Here is a 19357-nt window from a genome sequence, read left to right on the forward strand (position 1 = left end):
AATTGAGTTATATATTTTCAGCCCTCAACGTAATCAGCAAATACGAAGTTTCCACATTATCCCTAAGCACCTTCGCGTCATTATCCCTCCAATGGCTGCACCTGCCTTCGCACCTCACCGCTTCGGCTTTAAAAACCGCGTCGAAAATTCTAGAAACCCACCAAACCGCTAAACAAGACTCCAGACTTTACCTTACAAATTTAAAAGCGAACCAGACGTTCCAACACTTACTTCATACTGATCGTCAATTGTTTATTATTTTTAAAATCCATGAGACCTGGGAGCGCTTGAGAGATGACGCGGATAAAATGAATGCGTGGCTTGATTCTTTTGAATCTGTGGGTGAAGATTTGAAAATGGAATTATCGCCGTTTTTCTTCGGGTTGATTTTGGAGAATAGACAAGATTGGTATGAGGATATAGTTTTAAAGGCGTTGAGGATTGTGGTGGGGTTGGTGGACGGTAGGAAGGAGGTTTCGGTGCAGTTGTTGCCCGTGCTGCTGTATAAGATAGCGAATGATGCGTCGCCGAGGGTGAAATTGGAGTGTTTGAAGGCTTTGCCGCTGATGGCGAAGACGAAGGTAATCAGAGAAATTAAAAAAAAAATTAAATAAAAGTTCACGGCCCTCTTTTGTTTAAATTCTTTCTCGAGAATAATTTACCTAATTAGTAGCCTAATTTTACCGACTTACGTATATCCTATAGTGGCGCAATTGACAAACTTAGAAACAGGTGGCAACAGCGACGATCCGGGTTCGATCCCCGGACGTGTAACAAATCTTACATAATTTTTTTTTTATACCACGACGGTGGCAAGCAAGCATACGGCCCGCCTGATGGTAAGCAGTCACCGTAGCCTATGGACGCCTGCAACTCCAGAGGTGTTACATGCGCGTTGCCGACCCTATGATAATGATGTTGAAATGTCAAGCCTTGAATTTAAAATTGCACTAAGCTATATATTTAATTTAGATTTGATTCGATACCCGTTTATAGGTATATACATTGTTTAGTCGTTAAATTAACACATAATTAATGTTTTATTTAGATTCCATTTTCACATAATCGTATATGTTTATGATAGGATGGGAGGAAAGCCTCATTATAATCTGTCAGTACTTAGTTGGTGACCTAGGTGCGTAGCCAACGTGCCAATCGTTAACGCTCCGTAGCGAACGAAACTCAACTATCACTGTCGCACTAATATGGAAGACTGATAAAGAGAGATGATTACGCTACGCCACGGAGCGTTAACGATTGGCACGTTGGCTAAGCACCCTTAGACAATATTTTTTTACATACCTACACAGAATTATCAAAACTTTTCTGCACGTAATTCCGCCATTTAGTAAAAGTATAAACATGTAATATTGTTTATTTTTTCAGGAAAACGTGCCAACTATAGTTTCTATACTAAACAAGCTGAAGGCCAGTAAGGGCGTGCCGACATCGTTTCTCATCATGCTGTACACCAGCTTGGCTGAAACACAGGTACCACTAAATATTTATTTTTCACTCATTAAACACAAATCTTTTATTCATAATTAAATACGATATTTGACGACCGGTCTGGCCTAGTGATGGGTAGTGACCCTGTTTATGAAGCCAACGGTCCTGGGTTCGAATCCCGGTAAGGGCATGTATTTGTGTGATGAACACAGATATTATATATCGTTGTCTGAGTACCCACAACACAAGCCTTCTTGGCTTACCGTGGGACTTAGTCAATTTATATAATTATGTCCTATAATATTTATTTATTTAATTACAAAGGTAATCCGCCACATGCTTCGTCAAAACACAAATCAATATTTTGCATTAATACTAAAAAAAAAACATAAATTTCGCAACTAACTTCAACAAAAACATCTATAAACTAACGCCCATCCCCACCCTGCAACAAGCCCGGCCTGAAAGTTCCCATTATGCCGGCAGCATTCCGCTGTATGGCGATGGAAATTTGTTGTAAATATTTATTTACTTTATTATGTTATCTTGGCTGACTTAAGGCCGGTTGCACCAACCACAATTAGCTGACTGATCTGTGTAACTCAGCAGCAGAGAACTATACCATATTCCCAAACAAAAAAAATAAAAGTAGCGGAGACGGTTGGGTACAACCCACCCCTATTCTGAGGTCCATTATTGAATGTATATTAAGCGATCCAGTAGTAATCCTATAGTAACAGCAACTTGCAGATGTGAAAGGTGCGGAAAATTTCCTAAAAGTTGAAATTTTTTTCAGAGGTTTCTGGTTTTTTTTATGGAAATTCCTATTTCGGAGACGGGAAGTTTCAATCTCCATACAAAAATTCTGAGAAGTTCCCGAAATTTTCCCGTGTAGAAATTTTCAGCATATCAGTATTCTTAACTATAAGGTTTAGCTCCGTACTTGAGTCCGTAGTTAGTTCTCAATTTATAAATGTGTATACTGTAGATTCATTTCATATAGTTAATATTTTGGTTACTCAGTCATTGTTCCTTTACATCTATTCAACAATTAAAGTGTTTTTTTTTTTTTTTTTAATTTATTTAGAAACTAAACAGTCATATAAACCTATGAATAACCCGACGGTTCAGGTTGAGTAATAATATTGTGTTTGAATTATATGTTCTCTTATTCCTAATTTTGTGTTATTACTTTTAGATAGGCTTAAGTTTGTTATTATGCTGATTGGAGCTTACTTACGAGGGGGGGGGGGGGGTTAGGGTCGGCATCGCGCATGTAACTTCTCTGGAGTTGCAGGCGTACATAGGCTACGGAGACTGCTTACTATCAGGCGGGCCGTATGCTTGTTTGCCACCGACGTAGTATAAAAAAAAATTCAGTCGATTTTAATATATACGGTGTAACACGAGGATCCCGAAAGATTTAAACCACGCACTTCTGAGGCCGAAAAATGAAAAAATGCTATATAACTAAGTAAAAAAAAAAAAACAATTCGACAAAAAAATAAAATAAAACTGGCACTAAAAATGAATTTTTAAGATTTTCAAACCTAGTTTTTGCAAAAGTTACTTGTCACTTTTTTACATCTATCAATAAGGATATATTTAGAATTTTAGACTACGTCCCATAAGGCATCATGGCCATCAAAAAGGTGTTTTACAGTAAGTTACAATAAGATTTTTTTTTTTTAAATTAGTATTAACTCTGAAATTAGGCTAAATCCAGAAAAGTATGTATGGAATTTTAGTCTCTATATGTGATCAGGAATACACTGTTATAATCTTTCGGTTTCCTCATGTAACACCGTGTATAATCCCGGGGGTATGAAAATGTATGGGGAGTAAAATCAAACGTTACGGTACATCTGCATGGAAACAGCTAATTTACATCATGACTTTCAGTCGCGTTGTTTCCCGTACCTGAAGGAACTTCTAGTGGAAACCAGCAGCCGACCTGACGACCTGAAGTGGGAGGTGGACCTCGCAAGGGCTATAGCTGTTAAGCGGATCTGCGAGATCAGGTACTAACCTACTAAAATACACCTTATGTCTTAAACCTTATGGTTCCATTCACCAGGAGGAAAATCTGACTAGATCGATTTTTTTGCTCTTATAATTAATCATTGATTTCCAGCACTTTGAAATGTCAAAATCGTTTTGAATTTTCATACATTTTGTATGAAACTTTGCTGCCGACGGCATATAGCGTCCACGGGACTCCTGGGAACGTGACATTTTTGTCCAGGGCATCATCCCACGGCCTAGAGTTGGTCTCCGTCATCTCCTCGACGCTAAACCGCTGCACAGATAAGGGTGGAGCCTTAGCGGCGGCGGCAGCGTTGGCAGCATTAGCTGCTTTATGGCGAGGGGCGGCTGTCGCCCCGCCCAGTGCGTGGCAGGCGCTCAAACACAAGCTGCGGCCTGACACACGCCCGCAGGTTCAGATTGCGTGAGTAATCATTTTGTTTTTAATTATTTGTTATATTATTCCCAATTTTGTGTTGTTAGTTTCAGTTATATTTAAGTTTGTTATAGTGCTAATTAGAGATTACTTTACTCGATTTTCATATATACGGATATCTATAGTTACGTTACGTTATGTTTCGTGCACAACTTATCTAGCGCATCGTGGCTACGGCTGCATGGAAAAAATTTCAAAATGGCCGAGCCATACATCAAATTTATTCATTTTTATGTAAATTGTAAACAATAGGTCAAGGGCAGGTTAAGGTGGTTCCAAAGAATACTTTTAACTTCTAATAATTAGGGCACAATAAAATCATTCATTTAGTAACCATAGATAAGGTTAGTTTAGTTTGGGACTAAGCACATAAGCTTTCTATCAGAGAAAGGTCTTTATTCTTCATGTCCATAAGGACTTGTACATCAGAAAAAGGTTCCTTTTTTATTCACATGGAGCATATGTAAGATAATCGTCCCTAAATACTATGGCTAACCAATCAATTTCTCAGCAGAAAAAGCCGCGAATTTCTAATTTCCGATTATTTTAGTACTAGTTTTGCCGAAATTTATTTTATTACAGTCTATGTGAACTCCTATCCGAAATCCCCGGCCTCCGAGCATCCACGCCAGAATACGACGCCCTTATATCTGAGGCGACGCGGGAACTATGGAGACTGCTCGCTGAAAGTCACCAACCTACTGTGGTAGGGGCTGCCTGTCTGGCCCTGTCAAACTATAAGCTTGAGGACTACAAGCTTAAAGACATACCTGAGGTACTCACAATATTATAACATCATTATATCGCGAACTATGGAGACTCGTTGCCGAAAGACACCAACCTACAGTTGTAGGGGCTGCCTGCCTGGCCCTGTCAAACTATAAGCTTGAGGACTACAAGCTTAAAGACATACCTGAGGTACTCACAATATTATAACATCATTATATCGCGAACTATGGAGACTCGTTGCCGAAAGACACCAACCTACAGTTGTAGGGGCTGCCTGCCTGGCCCTGTCAAACTATAAGCTTGAGGACTACAAGCTTAAAGACATACCTGAGGTACTCACAATATTATAACATCATTATATCGCGAACTATGGAGACTCGTTGCCGAAAGACACCAACCTACAGTTGTAGGGGCTGCCTGCCTGGCCCTGTCAAACTATAAGCTTGAGGACTACAAGCTTAAAGACATACCTGAGGTACTCACAATATTATAACATCATTATATCGCGAACTATGGAGACTCGTTGCCGAAAGACACCAACCTACAGTTGTAGCGGCTGCCTGCCTGGCCCTGACAAACTATAAGCTTGAGGACTACAAGCTTAAAGACATACCTGAGGTACGCATCATACAACATTTTTATATCTGTGGACACTCGTAGCAGAAAGAGTAACCTACTGTTGTAAGTGCTGCCTGTTCGGCCCTGTCCAACTATAAGCTAGAGGATTAAAAACTAAAAGACATGCCGAGGTATATACTTACAATATTACGACAACATATATGGAAAATCGTCGCTGAAAGACACCAACCTACAGTTTTAGGGGCTGCCTGTCTGGCCCTTTCAAACTATAAGCTTAAAGACATACCTGAGGTACAATGTTACAACATCTTTATATCGCGAACTATGAAGACTCATCGCCGAAAGTCACCAACCTACTGTTATAGCTCCCTGTCTGGTCCTGTCAGACGGATTATTAGACGTCCTTTAATGCGAGGCGGCTCGAGAACTGAGTTTTTAGTATTATAATAAATACAATCGTAAAATATCCACAGGAAATCAGAATCTACTTCATATTAACCTGATTTGACTGTTATGTTATGGGTTTAAGTTTTTAAAGTTTTTTGTGACTTGACTTTTTTTTGTTCCGTACTGAACGGAACACCCTCTGTAATAGATAGATAAATCTGGGGGCACGGTAGTGCCCCCGCCAAGACAAGCAAAGCGAAGCGCAAAGGCACTATCTACCTTTTCTCGAAGCGCTTCGTTTTTTTGAGCCCTCATAACTTGGGTTTGGATTATACCAGATAAACAGAATTCTCGGGATATGATGTCAATTAGGTAGACTTATTAAGCATAATAAAAATCAACTGCATAGCTCTTATACTTTAGATTTTATTCATATCTAAAAAAACCCGATTTTGTCATTGACTCACTCACTCATTGATGATCATCAAAACCCTTAGGGTACTTCCTGAAGTCCTAGGAAGCTGAAATTTGGTATTAAGGATTAATATCCTGATACTTCAGTACACAAAAAAATTCAAAAATTTTAGCCACATATTTTGACTAAGGTGTAAAGTTTGTGAAGATAGGGCTTGTAGAGTTAGAAGCTTGGCTAGAGATCTGATAACTTTCTGATGCCATATGGTCTCGTTTTGGCAACATTTTACATGAAAATGTTTTTGATAGGATACATATTTGGGTAATAGTTTAGTTTTTAAACGTTTTGTTTGCAGATATACAGACGGACAGTCAAGCTACCAGCCTCTTATTGTAAGACCCCGGCCGACGCGGCCAGAAATCCTGAGGACGTTCTGGATTACATACCTTGTAAGTCTATTTTTCTTTAAAATGGACGGCAAAGTCGACTGCCGGTAAAAAAGTAGTTTATGGTCAATCAAAAATTAATAACTTAAAAACAGCGGTTTCAATTTCAGAACGGCAATGTTGCATATAAATCTGTCGAGCTCTCTTCTTCTTCCTCGCGTTGTCCCGGCATTTTTGCCACGGCTCATGGGAGCCTAGGGTCCGCTTGACAACTAATCCCAAGATTTGGCGTAGGCACTAGTTTTTACGAAAGCGACTGCCATCTGACCTTCCAACCCAGAGGGTAAAATTAGGCCTTGTTGGGATTAGTCCGGTTTCCTCACGATGTTTTCCTTCACCGAAAAGCGACTGGTAAATATCAAATAACATTTCGTACATAAGTTCCGAAAAACTCATTGGTACGAGCCGGGGTTTGAACCCGCGACCTCCGGATTGCAAGTCGCACGCTCTTACCGCTAGGCCACCAGCGCTTCCTAATAAATAAATCTGTCGAGCTACAATTTTTTTTTTAAGTTGAAAATGGCCATATCAAATGAAGGCATAGGCCCATTAACAGATGATTAGTACTTATTATTATGATATTATAGAATTGGTACTATCTACTTTGATTTTATTTATAATTTTAGGTCAGCAGCAAACACCTAAAAAGTATCATCAAAAAACCTTTCGGTCTTAGGAAAAATATTCTGACCAACGACATAATAGGGTTGTTTCCATCTACAAATCTCAGGGCAGAATTGTATCCCAATAAATTCTTTTGGATTATAAGAACATGTTAAACTACTTTTAGGGGACCTGTAATGACCATATTTTTGTAAATATTGAATTTAAAATATCTTTTGGCACACGTCACGTGACCAAACTCGAAACGTCATTGAAGATTCTGATGACGTCACAACTCTCGGATTGACACTGTTGACAGTTAGGCGATAAACAACAAATGACAAATGTCAGTTGACAGTTCGTATCTTCTACGTGTGTATGTAGTTATGTGTCAAACCGTAAACTGTGACGTCACACAATTTTCAAAGAGCGTTTTGGGCGCGAAAGCATCTGTCAAAATATATTTTGTTAATTTAACATATTTAAAGCCGTATTTAGTATAAAATTTGAACTTTAGGGTAACTTTTAGTTAATATAGAACGTAATACAAGCGTTTCGAAAAATTGGAAATAACCCTATTATCGCGCGTGGCGCCTCGCGCGTATGCTCGCTCTGTGTGGACCCGCCTATTAGGATGTTAATTCTCGGGCCTGTTTTTACTAAACTCAACTTCGTTTCGGTTTGTAACGTCGGCCCTTGAATTTTAAGAACCCTTATTATGTATCTGTTGCACAAAATACTATTAACTATATAGTTGGTCGGGTAATTGCGCTCCGGCTGTGGAATGAACTACTAATTTATTTTTATCTTATATGAGAATTCGGAACCTTGTATTAATTTATAATCTCAATATGTCTTTTTCAATTCCACTTTTTTATAATGGATGGCTCATTTTCTATCCATTTAGCTTTTTGTTATAATATTCAACATGTGTCAAGTTCCCAATTTGCAGGTGAGATTTGGCCAGAGGTGTTCAAGTACACCAACCAAGCGGCGTTACCGAGCGTCGTGCAGCTGGCGAGCAAGTTGGTCGAGCGAGAAGTGTGCGCGTACCGTAGCGGCGTATATCAGGTTAACTCAAAGGCTTTCAAATAAAATCGACTTTTGAAGTGAAAACTTCTTTAGCGGCGCTGTGCACTTTTTGTGATGGGGAAAAAATGTAAAACTCAGATTCGTCAGATTGAAAATTCGTAAGACGGACACGTGACCTGATCGAAAAACTCCATGATGGTTCTAGTAATGATGATGGTGTAAGAGTCGTTGAAATTATGGATGGAAGTGGATTTTTCTAAGAGATAAACTTTTTAATGTTAAATAATTATAATAGTTCTGAAGTGTTTATTTTTGAATGTAATATAAATTGTCATGTTTGTGTACGATAGCGCAATAAATGAATATTGTATTTTACCACATAAATGATAGTACTTTTATACTGATAATTAAAGCAATTCGTGCAAAGTCATTCACTAACCATTCCAAAATATCAAAAATGCACAACGTTAATATTCAAGTTTTCACGTCTGCTGGCACTCCCGGAGTGCAACTCTTTTTTTTTGCGATTATACGTATGGACCGCGAGCCAGGAATAGATTCCCATGATCGATCGTCTCCCGACCGAAAACTCGTGTAGTGGTTAACGGCTAGGTATGATGAACCCTCGTGGACGTCAGCTGCCGCTCCGTTGGTAGGTTGAGGAATGGCAGCCACCGAAACACGTAAAACAAAAACAAATTGTCATCCCCTGCCGTTTGATACTTTGTCAAATAAAAAACAATTTTGACAACCCTAAATAGCCGAAAGGAACCTATACATTAGAAAGGGACAGCACGATTCGTCCCTCAATCGCTGTCAAACTTAGGTTCTGTAGGAAGTGTCATTTCTTTACGGTAGTACTATTATTTATTCTGTGCCGTTGATAGCAAATATTTTCAGCATATTCTTCATATGCGTGTAACGATATCATCCGACAGCGGTTTAAGAGGCTGTCAATACCTAAAGCGCGCACACTGTCTATTTGTATCGGAGTAAATGAGATAGCACTGTCGCATGTTACTGGGCCTGGGCAAGGGAATAATAAGAAAAATATTTAAATAAAATAAAGTGGATTATAAGTGTAATATTTTACTCAATAGCAGTTTAGATATAAATGTTTTGAAATTGTGATTTTAATTTCAGACCCATAAGTCAAAACAATAAAGACATAGAACCGTTTAATTGTGATTTTAAGACCAATCTTTGCAATTATTTTCTATCGAGCCGATTTCGTTCAATCATGTATCGAGTACAACCACGGTCTTTGAAATATAATTAATATGAACATATATTTTTCTTACTTGACTAAAACAAATAGTCTTTCTGAAAAAACTGTTTAAGTAACATCGATTTCAAGGACATTGGGTGTTGACAGCCTCTTAAGAGGAATTTCCTCCCGCGGACGGTCCGGCTGTGGAATGAGCTCCCTGCCGAGGTTTGGGGTACAATATGGGGTTCTTCAAAAAAGGAGTGTACAGGTTTTTTTTTAAATACTACGTCGGTGGCAAACAAGCATACGGGCCGCCTGATGGTAAGCGTCACCGTAGCCTATGTACGCTTGCAACCCCAGAAGTGTTACATGCGCGTTGCCGACCCTAACACTTCACATATCCACAACCTCGTTGAGCTCCGGCAACTGCATGACACTGCCTATGAAGCTGATGGTCCCGGGTTCAAATCTTGGTAAGGGCATTTATTTGTGTGATGAGCACGGTTATTTGTCCCTGAGTCATGGACGTTTTCTATGTATTTAAGTATTTATAAATATTTATATATTATATATATCGTTGTCTAAGTACCCTCAACACAAGCCGTATTGAGCTTACTGTGGGACTTTGTGTAAGAATGTCTTTATTATAAAAAAAAAAAAGCCTATCATATATTATAAATGCCTGTCATATTATTTGCCACGGCTCATGGGAGTCAGGGGTCCGCTTGACAATTAATCCCAATTTACGAAAGCGACTGCCATCTGATATTCCAACCCAGGGTAAACTAGGCCTTATCGGGATTTGTCCGGTTTCCTCACGATGTTTTCCTTAACCAAAAAGCCAATGCTATTTCGTACATAAGTTCCGAAAAACTTATTGGTACAGTCAGCATCAAAAGTAGCGGATCAAACAAGGTTTCAAAAGTATCTGCCATTCTGTAACAGCTTAACATAATGTCGTGGTTCTATATGTAGAACAATTGAGATGTTGAAAGATATACTTTTGAACGTAAATTTTAGAGATTTATCAATGTTTGGAAAAGTTATCCCGAATACCAGATACTTTTGGCGCGTTGTTTCATCCGCTAATATTGATGCTGACCCTACCTACGAGCCGGGGTTTGAACCCGCGACCTTCGGATTGAACGTCGCACGTTCTTGCCGCTAGGCCACCAGCGTGTTACAGGCCGCACACGGTATTGTAATAATGTTGACATTGCCTGTGGTTAGGTCGCGAACCGCGCCGAGCCGACCACCGCCGAGTACCTGCCGCCGCACAGCGTTGTCCGTGGGCTACTCGACTGCTTCCGGAAACAGGTGCACATACACGGCGCCCGTGAGCATTGCGAGAGATTTTAACAGTAATCCTGATTGTAATGTAATGAATTTCCAACGGTTCGGCAACGCTACCTCAGAGGTAGTATGACTGTTCTACCCGGCGGTGTAACATCGACTGCCCGCAGTGGTCAGTGACGTCACCATGACGTAAGCGCCCGAAACGTCGATACACTACACTGATCATATTTAAAGACTAAAATGTCCTATAAACTTTTTTGGAATAGGGTTGTTTCCAATTTTTTGAAACGCTTGTATTACGTTCTATATTAACTAAAAGTTGCCCTAAAATTCAACTTTTATGCTAAAAACGGCTTTAAATATGTTAAATTAACAAAATATATTTTGACAGATGCTTTCGCGCCCAAAACACTCTTTGGAATTGTGTGACGTCACAGTTTAAGGTTTGACACATAACTACATACACACGTAGAAGATACGAACTGTCAACTGATATTTGTCATTTGTTGTTTATCACCTAACTGTCAACAGTGTCAATCCGAGAGTTGTGACGTCATCCTAATCTTCAAAGACGTTTCGAGTTTGGTCACGTGACGTGTGCCAAAAGATATTTTAAATTCAATATTTACTAAAATATGGTCATTACAGGTCCCGTAAAAGTAGTTTAACATGTTCTTATAATCCAAAAGAATTTATTGGGATACTTCCGAAGATTTGTAGATGGAAACAACCCTATTCGCCTAATTTCAAAGTTAAAGCCACTTACAAAAAAGAAACATATTTTTATTGTTACTTAGTACAACGCCTTTTTGATAGCGATGTTGCCACACCTATAGGTCCAAATATCCTTATTGGTGTCAAAGTGACAAGTAACACTGCAAAAAAAGAGTTTTACAAATAGCATTTACATTTTATGTACAGTCAGCATCAAAAGTAGCGGATGAAACAACGCGCCAAAAGTATCTGATATTCCGTATAACTTTTCCAAATGTAAATAATTTTCAAAAACTTGCGTTCAAAAATATATCTTTTACAGTCTTAGTCGTTCTATATTAAAGACATGACTTTTTGTTAAGCTGTTACAGAATGGTAGATACTTTTGAAGCGTTATTTGATCCGCTACTTTTGATGTTGACTGTACAAATACATACAAAAAATCGAATAAGATTTTTTTTTGTAAAACTGACCTAAACTTATATAACATTTTTTCCTTCTTTTGGTCTAAGAAATGCGTGGTTAAAATCTCTCGGGTTCCTCGGTACCTTGTATTTCTAAATCTGTATTATTGACATATGTATTTAAACCAAAGGAATCTATAGCCCGACCAGAAATATCTGATCATTGTCATGAGGGCGCTGTTATTCTCATGTATAGAGTGACAGTTCAGTTTAGTATGGAAAATTTTGTTCCAATGAAATTCCGCAATATATTACTGGGCAGGCTTTATAACCTCTCGCATGGAATGATGGTGTCTATGACAGTTCATTTTGATACAGAGTAGCTGTCACGAAAAATGTGTGTACCTAGTAATTTTTTTAAAGTTTACTACATTTTTTATTTAGAATTGTAAGTTACACTTTGAACGCCAAGAACCCCCAAAGTCGTCGTTACAAGTCGTGCCCACAGCGCCAAGGACAACTATAGGTGTCATGGTGGACGCTGCCAAAGTAACCTTCACACTCTCGAGTAAGGTTTACATTAGCTCGCTTGCGCCCGGCAGCTTGGCGTTTGAGTGATGTTTGTGTTTATGACATAAAGCGTTAAAAAGGGGTCTGTTTCACAATGCCCAAGTCCTGAATATATTTATTTATTTCAGGCCAATTCACCCATAGATTGTTAGTTATATATAGACTTACAATATTAGTGTTAGTACATCTTAACCTAGGTCTCACGGCTTCATTTGGGGTCTTGGTACACAGGACGATGAGCTGCCGCCCAGTGACAAAAAAATGGACAGTCCCATCTCTCCGCTATATCTACCAGCAAGCTGTTGGTGCTACCCCGCAAGCGATACATTTGAGAGGCGATTCTTTTCCTCATTATTGCATGAAAATCGTACATTCGTGTTTGCGCAAACATGCCTGAGGATCATAAGCTACTTGCCTCTTATCTAACGAAAACAGCCATCGTTGGCGTTTCACAATCCTCAAATAAGCTTAGCTGATATTATGCACCTTTACGACTTATGCTAGTTTTATTCGGCAGTTAATTTGCTATCTAATACTCAGACTTTGTGAAACAGGCCCTAAGTAGTAAAAATACGTTAAAAACATGTTATATCGATTATTTTTAACTTTTTTTAGACACTTGAGGGAACTGTCATAGAAACCGACATTCTACGCGAGAGATATAATCAATGAGCGGAATTCTTCATAGCAGAAATCAAACTGTCAGAGGGATTGACCTAACTGTTTTATCGACTTATCGATAAATATTTGTCACTTAACGAAACACAGGTGTCCCTAATTAGCTGACCGCCACTGTATTTTGGTATAATAGTAAAGAATAAAACAGAAAATACTTTTATGATGTAAATGAACGTAACATTTAGAGCAATATATTGTGGAAGAATCTTCTTTGAAACTGAAATAAGAATCTTTCTGTATCCATTTTTTTATTGTTTTCTTTTAGGATTAACCATTTTAGTAACACGGCACGGAAATCACTCATGAAAACTCAAGTGACATAAATGTATGTGACGCTGACATGATTTACTTTAATACGGAGATGCAAGTTGCTTATCAAAGAGGTCAAATGTTACAGAATAATCTTTTAAGTTGATTATGGATACCTAATGCGATATTATTCCGTAACATCGATAAGTCGATAAAACAGTTAGGTCAATCCCTCTGACAGTTTGATTTTTGCTATGAAGAATTCCGCTCATTGGATATAATCAAATACATACATTTATATTATTTATGTATACACACAGGCAACCAATCCTTCATACGATTTCCCTGAAGCAGTTCTTCTGGCCATCCTCTCAGCTGTCTCGTCTGAGTACCCGCGGCCTCTGCCTCCGCTGGAGCTGTCCTGGTTAGTAATAGCTGTAGTATAATCATGATGACGGTTCACAAAAATTAGATATGCAATGGATATCCGGTTACTATCCGGCCATGTTTTTACTATTCGACCACATTTTTACTAGCCGGCCGGATAGTAATTTAGCACGATATTTATGAATACAATATGCCCTAAACATTTTATAAATAAACAAAGTTAATAAATAAATAAATAAAATAAATATTATAGGACATTATTACACAAATTGACTAAGTCCCACAGTAAGCTCAATAAGGCTTGTGTTGAGGGTACTTAGACAACGATATATATATAATATATATAAATACTTAAATACATAGAAAACACCCATGACTCAGGAACAAATATCCATGCTCATCACACGAATACATGCCCTTACCAGGATTTGAACCCGGGACCATCAGCTTCGTAGGCAGGGTCACTACCCACTACGCCAAACCGGTCGCCAAAAGTTAATTAATAAGCACTCGCTATATTAAAATACTTAGTTACGAAGAAATTTGCTTTGCGGCCACTGAATTGTCAAACGTCAACTTTTGACAGAGTTACCGAAAAATGTATGGAGCTGTACAGCGCCATCTCATTTACCTGTCAAATTCGAAGCACAAACAATGATATTAATATTACATAACATAGTTATGTAACGCTTATATAGTTATACAGAATGATTCAGTAGACGTGAGCAGGATTAAGCCTGCGTATTCGGTAAGTTATAAGGAACTGTTTCGTAACAGCATTTGTGAGATTAACGTTAATTTATTTTTTTCTGTTCAATTTTTTTTTAAGTACGACATTTATGGTCACCCTCTTTGTTTCATCCATAACAAATGACAAAATGAATCCTCGGAGTCTGGTTACTTTTGAAAAATCGTATCTCACTCAAGTGTGACATTTTATTTTCTCCATTATCAAACTGCTGTCATAACGGTCAAAGAGGTTTATATCTTTATTAATTAAGTGTTGTAGGGTGTCCATGATTGTAGATAAACAAATTTTCACCTTAAAAAGTTAGATAACAGAAAAAAGCGTGGTTATACTTAAATATGACGGTGAACGATTCATTATCATTTATTGATTGTAGTAGTACTCTTTATTGTGCAAAAACACATAATAAAAGGAACTTACAATTAGGAAAAGCTAAGTACAAAAGCGAACTTATCCCTTCAAGGGATCTCTTCCAGTTAATCTTTGAGTAGATGAGAGGCTGATTGTATCGGCTTGGTCCTGCTCACGTCTCATGAATCACCCTGTAGATAGGTTATACTCATACATAAGGAGCACAATAAACAACTTCCATATTTATTTCTTCGTCATACTCTTTGTTGAATATGAGCTGGTCGCTTTCGGTGAGCGGGAGCTCATTAGCACGTGCACATCTCTCGTTTGCTCAGATGCGACTAAAGGCGGCTAGTACAATATGTTATAATATAATTTAAATATAGACCTTAATTTGACATTAGTTGATAAGTATCTTCTTCCTCGCGTTGTCCCGGCATTTTGCCTCGGCTTATGGGAGCCTGGGGTCCGCTTGACAACTAATCCCAAGATTTGGCGTAGTCACTAGTTTTTACGAAAGCGAATGCCATCTGACCTTGCAACCCAGAGGGTAAACTAGGCCTTGTTGGGATTAGTCCGGTTTCCTCACGATGTTTTCCTTCACCGAAAAGCGACTGGCAAATATAAAATGATATTTCGTACATAGATAAGTTCCGAAAAACTCATTGGTACGAGCCGGGGTTTGAACCCGCGACCTCCGGATTGCAAGTCGCACGCTCTTACCGCTAGGCCACCAGCGCTTTCTTAGTTGATAAGTATATGAATATGTAAATAGTTAACATTTATTATTTTGATAATAACGTTTATTTTGAATTGAGCTACACCGCCCCTCACGTTAAATATTTGTATGCCTCATAATATGGCCATAAGTGGAGCACTTAAGTATCTGTATGTAACACTACCTGCTCTTCGACAAATAAATTCATTGAATTGAACTGAATTGAATGGTTGTTAGGTTACACGGCACTTTCGATCTCGGGCGCGCGTGGAGGGCCGGCGCGCTGCGGCTGGCCGCGCGGGCCGTGGGCGCTTCTGGTAGAAGAGTTGTGCAAGTGTATCTTAAACAGGTTGAAGAGGGACAGATAGAGGTACCTGGATGCCTACCGCGAACCACGTTCGACGTGTTGCCTCTCTATCGCACTTGTAAATTCGTACGTAAGCGTGATAGGGAAGTAACACGTCGAACGTGGTTCGCGGTAAGGCCCTCTGATGTTTGTATTAAGGGCCTGTTTCACACGTCAAGTAAAGTCCTGAATAAGCTACTTGCCACTTATTTGACGAATAAAGTCATCGTTGGCGTTTAAAAATCTTTGAAGATTAATTGGTAGATAAAGTGCTAAGTTTTGCAGGAAGTTTTATTTGGCAGTTAATTTATTTGTTAATTAGCTGTCCGAGATACTTTACTTGGACATTGTGAAACAGGCCCTAAAGGAGATTATTTTAGGACTAGGTCGATTCGTATAAGATTAATATAAATGTATAATTACCTAACATTCATTTATTATTTATATTAACTACTAAAAAAATACAATATTACAAGTCAATTTTCATCTGTTTTTTCTACTCGTTGACGGTAATGGTTGAATTAAGATTTCGTATATCAAACTATAATTGCGTACTATTTCATGTGCATATTCATTCAACGCGCGTTTATGTCTTTTGTTCTACATTTTTGTCTACTGAGATACTTATCAATTTTCATGAATTATTTAGGTTTTATAGTAAAAAAAGTATTATTTTAGAAGACTTGTGAAAACAGAATCATATACAATAGCAAAGACAATTTGAAATAGAGGTGGATTGTCAAAGAAAATGTTGTAACCACAGTAAATTTACTGCCATCTTACGACTTTGACACATGATTAAAACTTTTAGAACGCCATTTGACTTTGATCCTTATTCTTTCACTGATATGAGTTAAATTTGTTAAATACCATAAAGTGGCGCCATCTAATAGATCAAAAGCCCAAGGTATGGCGGCATCGTTTCGAGCGATTTAGCCGATTCCTAAGATGGCGCCACTTTTTGATATTTAACAAAATTAACACAGGTCAGTGAAAGAATAAGGATCAAAGTCAAATGGCGTTCTAAAAGTTTTGATCATGTGTCGGCAGATGGCAGTAAATTTTCTGTGGGTACAAAATTTTCTTTGACAAAACGCCTCTATTTCTAATTCTCTTTGACAATACTTATATAATCAAGCTTTTCCATCTCGTACCTTACTTAGGCAACTCAGCAAGTTTCGTTGCCTAAACACGGTACTCGGCTGAATAACTTTCTATTATAAAATACTATTACGCAATTTCAGAATTTACTGTTTTAGTTAGAAATATGTGTTGTTTTCAGGAATCCGAAGTGTTGGAACTATTCGAGCTCCTCCCGATCCTATGCCGCAACACGCCCCCCAACACCCTCCGCGCGCCGCTCGAGCGCTGCCTGCACGAGGCCTACCAGGACACTCTACACAAAAACAACTCTAAACGTACCGGCACAGAGTCGCTTTTCGCTAAGCAAATGGAGTGGATAAAAGCCTGTTTGGAGTGCGATAAAATACATGATGCGAATAGAACTCTGTTGTCGCAGTTTGTGGAGAATTATTATGGTATTATCGAGGATGATAATGTGGTAAGTGGAAGTTACGTTCTGATTTTAGAGACAGGTATTTAACTTGTATGAAATATTAGATAGTCGAGGAATTCTAGGGTAAAATTAGATAGATGATCAATCACAAATGGGGATGGACGGCTTCCCCACTTTGCGAATGCGGAGAGGAAGAGCAGACCATCGAACATATCTTCCAACGCTGCCCACTCCACTCATATCCTGGGCCTGCTGAGGACCTGAACACCGTGACACCTGACTTGGTTGCCTGGCTTAGCAACCTAAAGGCTACACTCTGATTGCCCTCAATGTATATATAATGCCATACGATTAAATAAATAATAATTAATAGTTTGGTCAAAAACGTTCGGTAAAAACGGCGTCTTCTCCTTGGACATTACAAACATTTATGATTCGGATACATTTTTTAAGACTTTCAGCATTTAAGTTAAAAATAAAAGCGGCCAAGTGCGAATCGGACTCGCGCATGAAGGGTTCCGTACCATTTATGACGTATTAAAAAAAATCTACTTACTAGATCTCGTTCAACATTTTACCACTTAGGACACACATTTTACCACTTTGGAAGTGTCTCTCGCGCAAACTATTCAGTTTAGAAAAAAATGATATTAGAAACCTCAATATCATTTTTGAAGACCTATCCGTAGATACCCCACACGTAGGCGTAAAAATTAATTTTATGACGTATTGCAAAAACTACTCACTAGATCTCGTTCAAACCAATTTTCGTTGGAAGTTTGCATCGTAATGTATATCATATATTATTTTTAGATTTTTCATTCTGTTATTTTAGAAGTTAGAGGGGGGGGGGGGGACACTTTTTTTCACTTTGGAAGGTTCTCTCGCGCAAACTATTCAGTTTAGAAAAAAATGATATTAGAAACCTTAATATCATTTTTCAAGACCTATCCATAGATACCCCACATGTATGGGTATGAGGAAAAAAAACTTTTTTTTTTAAATTTCATGACGTATTAAAAAAAAAGCGGCCAAGTGCGAGTCGGACTCGCCCATGAAGGGTTCCTTTATGACGTATTAAAAAAAACTACTTACTAGATCTCGTTCAACATTTTACCACTTTGGACACACATTTTTTCACTTTTTCACTTTGGAAGTGTCTCTCGCGCAAACTATTCACTTTAGAAAAAAATTATATTAGGAACCTAAATATCATTTTTGAAGACCTATCCATAGATACCCCACACGTTTTGAGGAAAAAAAATATTTTTTTTTTAAAATTATGACGTATTGCAAAAACTACTCACTAGATCTCGTTCAAACCAATTTTCGTTGGAAGTTTGCATCGTAATGTATATCATATATTTTTTTTAGATATTTCATTCTGTTATTTTAGAAGTTAGAGGGGGGGGGGACACACTTTTTTTCACTTTGGAAGGTTCTCTCGCGCAAACTATTCAGTTTAGAAAAAAATTATATTAGAAACCTTAATATCATTTTTGAAGACCTATCCATAGATATCCCACATGTATGGGTATGATGAAAAAAAACTTTTCTTTTTAAATTTCATGACGTATTAAAAAAAAAACTACTTACTAGATCTCGTTCAAACCAATTTTCGGTGGAAGTTTACATGGCAATGTATATCATATATTTTTTTTAGATTTTTCATTCTGTTATTTTAGAAGTTACGGGGGGGGGGGGGGGGGGGGGGGACACATTTTACCACTTTGGAAGTGTCTCTCGCGCAAACTATTCATTTTAGAAAAAAATGATATTAGAAACCTCAATATCATTTTTGAAGACCTATCCATAGATACCCCACACGTATGGGTTTGATGAAAAAATATTTTTTGAGTTTCAGTTCTAAGTATGGGGAACCCCCAAAATTTATTGTTTTTTTTCTATTTTTGTGTGAAAATCTTAATGCGGTTCATAGAATACATCCACTTACTAAGTTTGAACAGTACAGCTCTTATAGTTTCGGAAAAAAGTGGCTGTGACAGAATCGGACAGACAGACGGACATGACAAATCTATAAGGGTTCCGTTTTTTGCCATTTGGCTACG

At 38.1% G+C, this 19357-nt stretch overlaps 1 protein-coding gene across 1 annotated transcript in view; it reads left to right on the forward strand.

Annotated features, from left to right (window-relative positions):
- Nucleotides 1-19357, forward strand: part of LOC133527810 (focadhesin) — a 29807-nt gene that overhangs the window by 4711 nt on the left and 5739 nt on the right. The window contains exons 6-16 of the mRNA XM_061864986.1: nucleotides 22-581; nucleotides 1387-1491; nucleotides 3352-3470; nucleotides 3695-3898; nucleotides 4493-4685; nucleotides 6376-6469; nucleotides 8022-8140; nucleotides 10542-10628; nucleotides 13543-13646; nucleotides 15664-15796; nucleotides 17055-17333. Coding sequence (XP_061720970.1) covers nucleotides 22-581; nucleotides 1387-1491; nucleotides 3352-3470; nucleotides 3695-3898; nucleotides 4493-4685; nucleotides 6376-6469; nucleotides 8022-8140; nucleotides 10542-10628; nucleotides 13543-13646; nucleotides 15664-15796; nucleotides 17055-17333 — 1997 coding nt within the window. The remainder of the gene's footprint in view (nucleotides 1-21; nucleotides 582-1386; nucleotides 1492-3351; nucleotides 3471-3694; nucleotides 3899-4492; nucleotides 4686-6375; nucleotides 6470-8021; nucleotides 8141-10541; nucleotides 10629-13542; nucleotides 13647-15663; nucleotides 15797-17054; nucleotides 17334-19357) is intronic.

The sequence above is a fragment of the Cydia pomonella genome, chromosome 18 (assembly GCF_033807575.1).
Source record: "Cydia pomonella isolate Wapato2018A chromosome 18, ilCydPomo1, whole genome shotgun sequence".
In the NCBI taxonomy this organism is placed as follows: domain Eukaryota; kingdom Metazoa; phylum Arthropoda; class Insecta; order Lepidoptera; family Tortricidae; genus Cydia; species Cydia pomonella.